Source organism: Polistes canadensis, unplaced genomic scaffold (genome assembly GCF_001313835.1).
Source record: "Polistes canadensis isolate GaletaPanama2010 unplaced genomic scaffold, ASM131383v1 scaffold_0, whole genome shotgun sequence".
NCBI classification, from domain to species: domain Eukaryota; kingdom Metazoa; phylum Arthropoda; class Insecta; order Hymenoptera; family Vespidae; genus Polistes; species Polistes canadensis.
Window position 1 is genome coordinate 314,646 of NW_014569547.1, and position 13,893 is coordinate 328,538.

The 13,893-nt window shown below is 37.1% G+C and overlaps 1 protein-coding gene across 3 annotated transcripts in view; it reads right to left on the bottom strand.

The window, feature by feature from the left end:
- Positions 1–13,893, bottom strand: part of LOC106785363 (epithelial discoidin domain-containing receptor 1-like) — a 110,138-nt gene that overhangs the window by 6,874 nt on the left and 89,371 nt on the right. For 2 of the 3 annotated variants that reach the window (XM_014745790.1, XM_014745877.1), the window contains exons 9-16: positions 12,065–12,407; positions 11,655–11,845; positions 11,263–11,453; positions 9,687–9,809; positions 8,064–8,173; positions 4,147–4,347; positions 3,930–4,022; positions 12–153 (exon numbers count right to left, since the gene is read on the bottom strand). In XM_014745790.1, the coding sequence (XP_014601276.1) occupies positions 12–153; positions 3,930–4,022; positions 4,147–4,347; positions 8,064–8,173; positions 9,687–9,809; positions 11,263–11,453; positions 11,655–11,845; positions 12,065–12,407 (1,394 nt within the window). The remainder of the gene's footprint in view (positions 1–11; positions 154–3,929; positions 4,023–4,146; positions 4,348–8,063; positions 8,174–9,686; positions 9,810–11,262; positions 11,454–11,654; positions 11,846–12,064; positions 12,408–13,893) is intronic. The other variant, XM_014745966.1, reaches the window with a different exon arrangement.

The window sequence follows — 13,893 nt, forward strand, 5'->3', positions numbered from 1 at the left end:
TCATTACTTACTAAAAATATAGATTCCCAAGCCATCCAACGAACAGGCAAGGGTACAGTTCCATCCACCTTATAATAGTCACAGGCATATAATTCGTTGTCTGTACCGAAATCTGAGATCTTGATATGATAAGCCTTTCCAACCAAGCAATTCCTATTAACAAAAGTATATTAATTAGACTATTATAATCTCTAAATAATGTGATTAGATGCAAATTAAACAATCACTATTATATTTCCAAACTTATGATGGAAATAAAAGTTTTAGTAAAAGAATTTTCATCTGATCTTATATTTGTATATATATATATAGGTATATACAAAATCAATTTCAAGCTCCATTGAAATCTATTTAGAGATAGTTAAGAGACGAACACAAGCAACGTACTCGTGCTGGACAAATGACCGAGCGAACGATAGCCGAGCATCCAACGGTTATTGAATGGAGGGAATCGATTAATTTCGGTAGAACAAAGCACCAATTTAGAGGCAGAACGTCCGGGTAATTAGCTGCGCTTTATCGATCATTGCGATTGGCTGGTTCGCTTCTGATAGTTGTCCACGACTCGTAGCTCGTGTTTGTCAACGATCGTAGTAGGTACTTTCGCGAAAGTAGGAATGATAAGATTAATCCAAAATACATAATACACAAGTCTTATTAAGTGGCCCCTTTTCGTATATTTCGTTGATTAATGTTCATCGTGTCGAGTAATAAATTTCTCTTAGTAATTATTTATACGCGTATACGTACACATATAACAGCTGTTTTGTCAGTACAGGACTGTTATTTATCTACAAATGCTCGTATGATTACATAATGAACAAGTGGTTCATGAGAACTGTGAGAGATGCTCTTCCGAAGTTCAGCAGAGAGGTACTCGTACTTTGCTATGTTATGTGATAGTTGTATTAGATAGATACCTGACTGTTGACTACTTGTAGTACACGGAGAAGCGAGAAGCAAACATTTATTCGGTCTTCTGGAATGGGTATATCAGGAATACATGGTATCAACATAATTCCACGTATCACTGATTTATTGAAATCAAATACTCTCAAATACATCGTACATTTTACATTTGAAATATTTTACACAGACAATTGATACCGAGATAATATATTTCTATTTATTTTTCATATAAAAATAATATAAATAACAAAGTTAGATTTATGCATCGACAGAACATTTATAGTTTGATCTTATAAACTGAAGTAATTTAGATGTCACATTAAACGAGATATAGAAGAGAAAGAGGTTTGTAGGATACCGAAGGAAGGGTGGAAGGAAAGATGCAGAAACATCCTCCTCTTCCTCCTCGGGAGTGTTCACAAAGCCGTAATATCATCGTGAAAGCGGCCCCAGGAAGCGTCTCGTGGTATTCCATTAAGATTTACGAGGGGGTCGTTTGAGAGACACTGCTTCGCAGGAAACTAGGTTCCAGGCCGTTGTGAGAGAGCATCACGCGCTTCTGCTGCATGTGTGTATGCATTACCACTACTTGAACACATTCATGCATTTCTAGCGTATACGTAGAGACCTTTATTGATGCGTAGCCGCGTGTATGCATCTAAACGTTCTATCGATTCGTCGAGATAGGCCACCGCATTTCAATAACAGGAACGTACGAGATAGGTACGTGAGGGTCTTCTACCTTGGCTGATCATCCGCGATCGTACATGAACGAATGCCAACGATCTACGCGAATACTCCTGGATTATTACGGAAGCTATTCATCTCTCGAGATATCTCACTTTAGTTTCACTCCTCTTTCCTTTTTTTCTTTTTCTTTTTTTTTTATCTTGATTCATTATACCGAATAGAGGAAGATATACATACACTCGCGTTGACCTACTGTATATCTTCTCTATACGAAATATTATTTTTCAAAGCAATGCTTTACGGGTTCGATAGTATATAAATGCAAATTTGTATATGTATATATGTAATCAAAGATTTGACTGTGCATTAATTATCCAGGGATATTATTTCTTTTTTTTTTTTAATAATTTTCTTTCTTCTTTGATAATGAATAAAATAATGAGACGCATTTTAACTATTTTTCAATAAAAGTAACAACAATGCGATTATTAAAGATATCTAATTACCTTTCAAAAGAAAATACATGTTCCTTGCGTTTATAACGTAAATACAGGAAACTCTCTGTTATCCGACCCTATTATCTGGCAAGCTTAACTAACTGGTATCTTTCACTACCGATATTCTCCGCTCTTCCAAAGCTATTGTTCATGATTCCCTTCTAACTACGTATAAACTTATCGATATCGATAGCTTTGTAATAATTCAACAGCAAGTAATAATAACAGAGAGAATTGGAACAATGATGATGTTGATAAAGTTTTCGTTATTCATGCAAATGAATTCTGTGTGTGTTTATCCTGATTTGTGATTTGATTCACGTAAGATGATTTTTCTTAATATTATTATCTCTTATGTACATATATACGTATTTATGTATGTATGTATGTGTATATATATAAAATATGAAAGAAAATAGAAAAGTAGAATGTTCCAATGGTTATTCATTAAAACTTATTCACCGTTTACGTGTAAATGAATATTTTGTTAACGTTAACGTAACGTTTCTACTTTTAAACATAAAATCGTTCAATCGGGAGAGTCCTATAAAAGGAAACTAATTTTGCGTTACCATGGAGGGTAAACTTTCAAAACGCGTAGACACGTATTTCCATTTACTAGCAATACGGGAACAACCCTGAAATCTCACACCTCCATGTGTCAAGTAACGATGCCGTTAACGTAATGAGTTACAACTTCTCTTAAGCAGAATTTCACAACGTATAGGAAAATTAACCAAAGTAACCGCATTGTTTCATCTTAATCGTCACCGAGTTTCCAATTGCTCACGCGACATGAAAATATAATTTACGTGCCTGCATACATACATACATACATATATACATACGCGTTTCATGCTTTTATCCGTTCGGTAATTTCAAAATTATTATTTATTAGAAGATTATCCGGTAAAAGCATATACCATACCGTATACCGTCGAGTTCATCAAAAGTAATACAATATTATGAGAGGATTTTTAACTATGACGCATAATATACTTACATACATTTTCGAATCATAAAAATGTAAAATGGGGGAAAAACGTTCGTAAAAAGCAAATTTACTTTTTAATAACGTGAATTTCGAAACGAGGTTATGATTAATGTTTATCCTGTATTACGTAGATACTCTAAACGAATGTTGTCCTAATGTAGAAAATCCAGTAACTAGGGGCTCCTTGATTAAAACACAATTTATTCTGTCGGATGAGTTAGCACGCTCCCATCACGGTGCATAATTAATATAATCAGGAGTATAATCACAGCGTATTCCCGATTCGTTGACATCGAATCAGGGCCAACGAATCGTTGATTTCCCAGGTGGCAGTAGCTCACCGTTTGTTTAGGAATTTATGAAAATGCACGCTCTTCGAAAACGATATAATTTAATTTTCTCGGTGACATGAAGTGATGTGACCGACACGGGCTTTCCACGTGTAAGTGGAAGAAGAAGAAGAAGAAGAAGAAGAAGAAGAAGAAGAAGAAGAAGAAGAAGAAGAAGAAGAAGAAGAAGAAGAAGAGGATGAGTTGGAGGAGGAGGAAAAGGAAGAAGAGAAATCAATGCCGGTAGACAGACCTTTCGTCTCGTTGCTTGGTTAGGAAAGCCCTGCGGAGAAGGAAAAGCCTTCGTTCGCTGTTGAAGACGAGTTTTCGGGATAAAACGCGACAGTTCGGTCTACATAATCCTCTGTTATCCCCACGAGAGAGAAAGAGAAAGAGAGGAAGAGATAGGGGAGATGTGGAGGAGGGGCTGTGGGGGTTAAGAAGGAGGTGAAGGAGTAGGGGAAGTTGCCTACCGAGGGATTCATTCGCAGAAAGTTTCGTTGTACTCACCTAGTAGCCAAATCCCGATGCACGAAGTTGAGGTTCTCGAGATACCGCATGCCCGATGCGATTTGCGCTGCCATATAGATGAGACAGTTGAAACTGAAAGGATAGTAAAGTACATAATGCTGTGAGATCGAATTAATGGAAACTTGATTGTAGATGAGATTGTTTATGGAATTTGTAGTAATTCCGATACAATGTTCAAGCGATTTTTTGTAATTACCTAAGCGTCTTAACACCGATTGGCATGGAATGGGCATCCTCTGCAGTGATATGCGTCTTTAGGAATTGACAGAGGTCCCCGTGTTCCAAATATTCCATCACAACGCAGTAGGGTTCCTCACGGCAGCAAGCACCCAAAACCCTAGCGATATTGCGATCCTCGAGTGCCGCCAAAATCCTCACGTCTCTTTGGAAATCTAGCCTGTTGGATGAAAATATTAATCTTGACAGTTTCGACATGTTTCAATCAAATTTTGCAGATAGGTTGATATATATATTTTATATATATGTATGTATGTATGTATATGTATGTATATATATAAATGTGAATTCGAGGAATGATCTCAATTTGTAACATACGTTGAAATAAAATATTTACGTATGCTAAAGAGTTATAAAGGATCGACGCTTATTCGTATTAGTACGTGAAGTTAAATCAAAAAGGGACATTAATATTCAAAGAGAATAATTGACAGATGAAAGGTTACATTTCAGAGCGGTTTAATTTAATCGAGTTTCTGTTAATAATTTATTACTTAGAGAAGAAGTCTAGACTGTCTGAAAAGATTGAAGCAAATTGTGTTGACTTATTCGCATATTGATGGATCGAACTGTCCCTAATTGATACACGGTGTCATACAACTTAATAAAGGTATTATATTAATAATATTAAATTCACACAAGGGGCGTGTCGAAAATTAGAAGATTTGATCACAATGACGAATGAAAACGGTGGAGAGGGAGGGGGAGGGGGAGGGGTTGAAAACCTGACTCGTGAATTAAATGATAATCTTATAATAATTATTCTTCAAGTATAACGAACAAGCGAATATTTTGGTGTGTATTTTTGAGTTACTTTTCATGAAAATTTGAAGCTTTTGCAAGAGAATAGAGAGAGAGAGAAAGAAAGAGAAAGAGATAGAGAGAGAGAGTAGTAATACCATGGACTTTACCGACGGTGAATGTTGTTCAACGCAGGCTCGTTACTTCGGCTTTACTTACGATCGACTTGGTAATGGCACTCTCGCGTGATAGCTTAATGCGGCCGTTAACAAAACTACAAGGCTGCTGCTATCGATTCGCTATAAAACCGAGAATCCTACCGAGAATGCAACCCCCCCCCCTTCCATCCCGCCCCTCCTCTCTGTTTTCTCCTGTTACCTGCACTATTCGCGTTTTCCTTAAGAATTATGACTACGTTCCTATGAGTTGTGTTCTACGATTGTTTCGCGAAAGACGAAAAATTCTTTGTATCGTTAATAAGATTGATTTATAAAACGATACTTGGTTCATATAGAAAATATTTAAATGTTATACGATGTTGGAAACATGAATTACATAGCACTTAAATGATTTTTTATTCTATTTCATTGATTCGTTATAATATTAAATAATGTATTTATTATTAAACTATCAAAAAATATATATAATATATAATATATATTCTATTTCCTAGTTTTCGATTACAGTGAATGTTTTTGCCTTTCAATTTAACGAGACGATGTTCGATCTCGAAATTCTATAGTAGTTTTTCACATTTTATTAAGATAAACGACTTGGATTCTTGGCAGTTCTCTATACGATCCGAATGTTTCCATCTCTTTAAAAGACGATAAGAAGAAATGGAAGTAAAGGGAAAACAAGGTGAAATAAGTACATGGAGTTTAGGTCTCTCGATGATAGAATATATATGGAAAGGATCGATTAAAAAATAAGAAAAAAACCTACCTATACACGTGCATTGTATATATATATAAAAGTATATTCTGGAGTCTGCATTAGACGATAGGAAGCGTGACGCATAAAACAACCCTCTTATCTATAGTAAACGCGACCTTTGCCAGACCATGACCACTAGAATCGTTGTTAGTTCTGGTTAGTATAAAGGGTGGGGAAGGGTTTGTCAACATTGTTCTTCTTCTTTTTTTTTCTCATTATAATAGCATCGTTTACATTTTAAAAAAACTATCATTTATGGACAAGTATACGTGCATAAATATACTTCAGTGTACAAACGTAAAGTGATAAGGAGAGAAGTAAGAGTAAAACGGACCAATCAGTAAGCTATTCTCAAGGACCAAGAGAATGGTCCAGAGAGTGTGGTAACGAATGGTGTTACATTAGGCTTTAAAGGTACTATGAAAAACGGAAGGTTTTGTCTCCGGGTCTCTCGTGAAAGGGAGAAATGGTGGATCGTTTCGATCCAGGAAGAGAGAGAGAGAGAGAGAGAGAGAGAGAGAGAGAGAAACTACTTCGTGGGAAGGAAATTGAGGTGAGACGATGGGAGGGTTGAAATTGAGAGGGTTGGAGTCACAAGACGCGATACGTTATACCCGACTACGACGACGACGACGGTGGGAAACTTGTTGCGTGAGTTGTCGAAGACAAAGCGTCGGAATGAGCCCGACTATTCGACTTTTCGAAAGTTTATGTTTGATGTATAAGGGTTCTACGAATTTTGTACAGGCTATTTTATTTGATCAGAATTCTAAGCTCTAAGAAGAAGAAGAAGAAGTAAGCGAATTTTATATGAAATTTGTTGATATCTTTAGTATCCATTTAGATAAATCATTAAATAAATGATAGATGAATCTTTTATATAAAATATCATATAATTATTTTTTAAATATCAAATATATATAATCGTATAGATATTAAAAATTCACGCGTTACATTTCTACATTAATCGTAACAGGTTCTGTATAAGTATCTATCCTATAAAGATAAACCCACGGATAGATAGATCTTACTAAGGTAATTCGTCTTTGTCATTGAAAGTATAGAAACGACTGGCAAGGTGGAAATGCTGAGTTGGAATGAACGAGGGGTTAAGAAACGAAGCTTTGTCATTTTGTTAGGAGATTCGGTCGACGAAAGAAGTCCGAGAAGGAAGCCGGCGTGCGACTGTCTGTCGCGATTTTTTTTTTTCTCTTTCTTTCTCATTGAAAAAGAGAGAGACCAAAGTTCCGGTCCACCCTATCTCTCCTTGGTCATTGTATGCAAATCTATTCCATTCGCCGAATCGAAAGTGGCGTTTTCTTTTTTTTTTTTTCTGATGTCCAAACGCGATAGTCGCGGGAACGGCTCGGCTCGGTTCTCGTCTTCGGGAGGAGGCTGGGCCCTCTCTTATCTGGTAGATTTTTTTGCCAACGTTTCTTGATCGCACACCGTGGGGTTCCTTTCTATGAACAAACGGACGACGACGTGTCCGTTGATGCGTGGCTCGGACTGTTATACCTCTGGCCAAGAATATTTTTGGGAAGGTGAACGAGAGATTGGTTAACATGAAAAAAACCAACGAGGTTTTATACTTTATTGAACCTCTAAGTATGGCTTATAGACGTGCCGAACGATGTCAATCGATTTTTATATTCTTATACATAAATCCGACTCAGATATTATATTCTATCTAAACGATATGAATAAAATTATATAAAAATCAATATATCCAAATAAAAACAATTGTTTTGTTTGAGCTAATTTCAAAGTAAAATTATTTTATTAGGTTGCTCTTTCTTCATTAACCATTAATTCTATTACTAATATTCAAATAAGATCTTAAGAAGTTTCTTCAAAAAATAAGCTTCTTTTTGTCTATACTTTATATTACCGTGGATCAATACAACACTCCAAACATGATATGAAATCGTGAGTGGAAAACCGGTGGAACGAGTATAAAGTTTATCGGTTTAACAAAAGGATGAGAATCTAAAAGAATAAAATGAGAGGGGTAGGTTTGGAATGGGGGATGGGGGGAGGGATTGAAGAGAGAGAATTCGATCGAGCGTATGCCATAACACGAGAGAATGCAAATTTCGAGATTCCAGGTAAAACTGCATGTGTGCATAATCATGTGAACATGCGACTTACGCGTGTGTTTGTGTTCGTGTGTACATGTTTGTGTGCTCGTATACTCACTTTTCCTTCTCGCTGGCTTCCGGTAATAAAAACTTGACGGCGACGAAACGCTTGCCGAGGGTGGTCGTTGTTCCGTACTCAGGAATCCCTTCGGCTTCAGCTACGTATACCTTTAGAAGAAAGATTTCTATTTTTTTTTTTCCTTTCTCTATCTATCCATCTATCTATCTATCTATCTCTCATTCTCTCTCTCTCACACACCCACACTCACTTTTTCACTCTTTACTTCTTACATTTCCTTTTTTCTTCGTTAGACAAATCGTTTTACTTAAAAATATGAAGGGGAAAAGCTGAGAGATGAATCGTATCGAATTCGACGCGCATTTTAAAATTATTGCCGCGGTGGTCGTCCCTTTTATATTGTTCGTTCGCTGTGTGTTAGAAGAAGGGGGTGGGGAGGGGGGTAAAAGAAAAAAGAAAGAAAGAAAGAAGAAAGGAAATGCTTTCGAGTTGATACATGTTTCGCGAGTTCATTGAATTCTTTCAAGACTTTTCAATCTGATGGCGTCTGGTAGTATTTCTTTGAAATTGTCGACGCGTGTTTTAAACCACCACCAGCTCCCCCCCCCCACCCTTCACCCCCTCTACCCTATCGACCGTACAGATTTGATGCATCCATCTCTCGTTTTGATATACGTTTGATATTCTCGTGTTTAAATTTTGTCGATAGTGCGCGTCCTTTGATCGCACCCCTGTACGAAAGAATAATTGTTTTTTCTCGCTATTGTGTTATGATTTTTTATCAACACTTAATCGTTAAAATTGACGACCGAAACAAACAATATATATATCAATTAAGTAATTTTCTTTTGTTTGAATTTTTGTTAACTCTCTTCTCTCTTTTCGGGCATACTAAAAAATAAATCATCGGCAAGTGGGGATCGTTGTATTTTCGCAAACTCGACGATGCGGTGGTACTTTCGAAAGGAGGAGGGTGTCGAAACCGGTGACTTCGGTCTAGCCGGTCATTAACGCTACCCGATTCGTACACCAAGGGGTTGAGGACAAAAGGGAATTATTAGCCGCGCTAACACATTCTAAATTGATCATACTCGATGAGTCTCGGCCGACGAGGTTGCATTGTATTCAGGAAGAATAATACTGCGCTTCGTTAATCGACGTATTGTTGCGTGCCTTGAAGCTCCCGTTGCTAAATGATTGCGCGAGCACAAGCGAATGGACTTTGGTTTGAGAAGTTGCTTTGCGCGTTTCTCTCTTAACAAACGGATTGATTTCCTGATCATCATCGACCCGATAGGAAGTGCCGTCATTTCGTAAATTGTGGATAAATTGGGAACACTTTGTCGTGCCATTCATTCATAGCCATATTCGTTCGTTCGTTCGTTTGTTCTGTTATGTTCTGTTCTGTTCTGATAGTCGAACAAATGTCAAAGACGACGACCTGTCGTATTTGAACCTGTCAAAAGGATTAATATTATTTTTAAATGAATTTGTCGAGCGCGTACCTCTTTATTCATTGTTAAATTCAATTAAATCATTTTTTCTCTGTATCATTTGGATATCTTTGTTTCTTTTGTTATTTAATTTAATAAATTGATCTATATATGTTTTTTTGTTTATTTTCTTTTTTGGCTAATTATAAAAAAAAATTAATATGCTTACCGTTCCGAATGCACCTTCTGCGAGTTTGGAAAGCATGCGAAGCCGATGTCGTGGGAAGAGGGGAACGCTTGTTTGCTCGAGACGTCTTTTCAAGGCCGACAGTACCTCCTGTTGTGTTGGTGACTGCAACACCGAAGAAAGATCTATTGTGCTGTTGTAACCCATTGATAATCGACGATAGACGATCACGCTACGTTGGTAAAACACGAAATGGGTACACGATAGATTGTTCTGATGTATTTGATCTATCGTTTCTCCTACTGTATCATTATATCTTGTCGTGTTTATATTATATTACATATATAGATCATTAATAAATCAATTGATAAATGATTTGAAATGATTTCTAGTGCGAGGTGGAGGATAAAGAGAAAAGCAAAAAGAAAAAAGAAAAAAAAAGAAAAAGGATCAATGAAAAATAAAACAGGAAAAAGGTTTTGTCAAAAAACGTGCGAGGAGTATAGAGAAGGGCAGTTAGGGATAGGATGAATTAATCGAGGATCCGTTGATTGGCATTGCTACCGATGCGTCAAGGGCAGAGAATCAACGGGGGTGGTAGGGTGAAATGTTTTGACTGTTTCGAGTGGTACTGTCGTATGTCAATCACGAACAGACGGGTACCGACATAGACATGAGCACTTTCGGATTTGGATCGTCCTAGCCGGAGTATTGTATTCGGATCAATCTCAATCCGAAACTATACATATCCGATACGGAGAATACCATTCAGTCTACGAGAGTGAACACTAGCATACTAGTTCACCGTTTCTTTATCTGGAAGACTAGGGAAACACGGCGAAAGGAATCGTTTGTTGACTGGGAATGCATTCATGCTGATAAATGCAGGAACACACGTGGATTGGTAACGTCTATTGAAGTGGAAGAAATCGCTTAGTTAGGTTTCATAAATATGTTTCACATTGGTAACTTTTAAATAATAAATTAATCTAAAATCAAAATGTGTGTGTGAAAAATATTTTCAATAGTATTTTGAGTATATATATATAGTGCCGGAAATGGAACTTATAATTGGCAACACACTCTACTCTCGATGTAATAATATTTTTGGTCGTTTCTATTTTTTCGTTATTTCCAAATGTTTTATCCATTTTACAGTTGAACAGTCAAGTAGTTTTCGCGTTGTATCGAAATTCCGGATACGAGGTAGACCTCAGTGTACCCGTGGGACGAGAACCAATCTACCCCAAAAACATTTCAATCTCTTACCAGAATCTAGTGATTTAAATAATTAATTTCAATTTTTTTTTTCTCCCTCGGCCAGACCGAGGCCGTTTTCAATGAAAGGACTCCACCTTTATATAACCCAGGTATGTACTAAAATATTGACACGAAATTTCTTTTCAGAGAAGTATATATATGAAAAAAAAAATCAATTTAAATGATTAATTTGAATTGAAATAATTTCACTAGGGGAGGGGTTAAATCTCCAAATCAATTTCTACGAGTTTAATCAAAATATGTTATAATACTAGACCTATTGTCTCATCGTTGCAGGAACAGATATGACCAAGAAATCAAAGTAACAAGACCATGATTAATCTAAATTGAAACTGACCTTCTTGTCCTCGGTCTTTGCGCTGTGAGAAGAATTCTTAGAGAAGAGACTCTCCTTGTCACTGGTCGTACTGGATACAGTAGTGGTCCTAGGGCATCCTCCGGTTCCTTCTTGGTTGAGGAGAGGTACCGTGCCGAGTTCCGGTACCGCATAATCGTATGATGTGTCAACTGCACCGTTCGCGTACACTGCTGTGGATGATATAGCAAAGGAGAAGAGGATGTAGAAGGGGTATGGTGTATTGATTGCGGTTAGGGAAATGCTTTGTACGTTGATACGCGTATTTGTGCATGTTAGTGTACCATCAGCAAAAGCTAGTCATATGTTCTAGGAGTAGATGTAAGCGAATGTCCATGAATGTATCGGCACGGTAACGTTCGAACGGCGCATACCTGAGTGATTGATGTTGGTGCCCTTGTTGTTCAGCATCATGTCTTTCATCTCCATAACGACGGTGCTGTAGCTGTAGTATGGAGCATACTTCAACGCTTGGTAGGGTTCCTGATAGTCATCGAGCTTGGCGATATCCAGGAGACGATTGCCCAGGTCACGTGGTAGGGTAGGCAAAGAACCCCCGGCGTATCTATCAAAACGACAACAACAAAAAAACGATCTTTGACTAATTGCAGGTCCTTCCCGAGTTAGCAGTAGCTTTCACTGTTAATGAGATAATCATTTAAAAGAACGTCTAAAAGTCGATCATCCTTATGACAAGATTATTAATGTTAGGTTCTATGATAAAATCAAGAACTTTTATAATGACTAAATTATACTTTGATCGATAGATTGAAGTAGTATATACCTTTCGTCGTCTTCCAAAGTATAAGCCATCAGTGCTGCTCCCTTTTCTACGGTGGCACAGGTCGAACCCAAATGAGATGGAGCTTTTCCAGTCATAGGACTGGCAAAACATTTCCGTTGTCTGTGTCTCGAAACGATCAGAAATATTGCCACGGCAAGGAGCAATATTACAGCCATCAATACTCCAATTACTATTGCCATGTAAGTCGGATCATCGTGTTTCGCGGTTGAGACAGGTAATTCACCGTCAATGCCCGATCCATTTTTTTCAACAAAAACGTCACTTTGAATTGGCGATTCCGTCGTAGGTGCTTCCTCGGTCGTGAAATTACCATGTGCTATGTCTTGAAAGGAAAAAAATAAACAAGTTTTATAAAAGATATTATATAATATTTTCACATTATAATTTTATTCTTAACGTTACGAAATAACGATCGAGATAACAAATATACCAACGGTTATTGGTTAAACTTTAATTAACGTATAAAAATAATTAACTAAGATTATATTCAAAAAAATAGAATGCGTGTTTAGAAACAGCAAATGAAAAAAAAGGAAAAACCTACGCTACGGAACTTTAGTCCGCGCATTATAATCGCACGAATGCACGTGACGACACGAAAAAAGAAAAAAAAAAAAAAAAAGAACAAAAAGTGTCGTTTCCTACTCCGGGACTCTTTCTTTTGCGTCCTTCAAAGAGAAGTAATCGTGCGTGAGGCGCTCACGAGGATGGTCCTTTGAAAGATAAGCATCGGACTAGGATAGCGAGTGTTGGAAAGGAAAAAAAAATGTAAAAAAAGAACGACACAACAAAAAGGAAAATAAATAGAAAAATAAAGCGAAGAGCTATTAATGCCGGACTCGGCATCTTATACCGCGAAAGCATTTTTTTTTGCTCCGTGCATGTGGAGCGTAAAATCAACCTATTTGTGCTATGATGCATCATCGATAATCCAAGAAAAGCGATAAAGAAATAGCAATGTGACGTTGTAGGGTTCGTATTTACATAACCCTTATAAAATGTTTTTCCTATTTCTCTATCCGTAAAACAATGTTATTTTTCCAGAAAGAAATTTCGTTATTTTTCGTGAAGCGTTGATATCACAAATAAATTCAGTATCAACTATTAAGAGAAATATATATTATTTCTAAACTATTGTAATCCCTTTTTAACGAATGATCGTTTACAGTTGAAATTTCAACGGGCATTGTGTTAAACAGTTCGAACGAAGAAACAAACTGGCACGAGGAATGGTAAAGTGGGAAGACAACATATATAAATGTATCCAAGAGTCAACGAGAGAAAGAGAAAACTAACGATGGTGGTAAAAGAGGAGGGGCAGGGAGGTAAGGGGAGAGGATAGCAGAGGAGGAAGGTCGAGAAGCGAACGAACGAACGAACGAACGAAGCTTTTCTTCGTGGCAGGTCGCGTGCGGTATTCCGTGAATTCCCGACAGGATTATCCCGGGCGAAACAAAGCTGTCATCGCGTTTGATATCGGTTTTTACGTGTCCTGTTTCTCCTACGTCATCCTTTTGCTTAGCCAGCGTTAGTGAGAGCAACAAGCCCGAACCATACTTTATTTTTCTCTCTTTTGCGAATCTCCCGCATGAAATTCGATATTAAACATTCTTTATACATGGAAGATATAAACTACAAAGGAGTATACCGACCTCCATATTGTTTCTTTCTTTATTGGGGTGTCAGGTGTTTAAGCGACAAACGAATGGTAACTAAAACGACGAAAGATAAAATTCATTTTCAAATGGTTAATTTCAACGCGACTAAAGATATACAAAATTTATTCATTTTCATTACTTTTTTTTTCT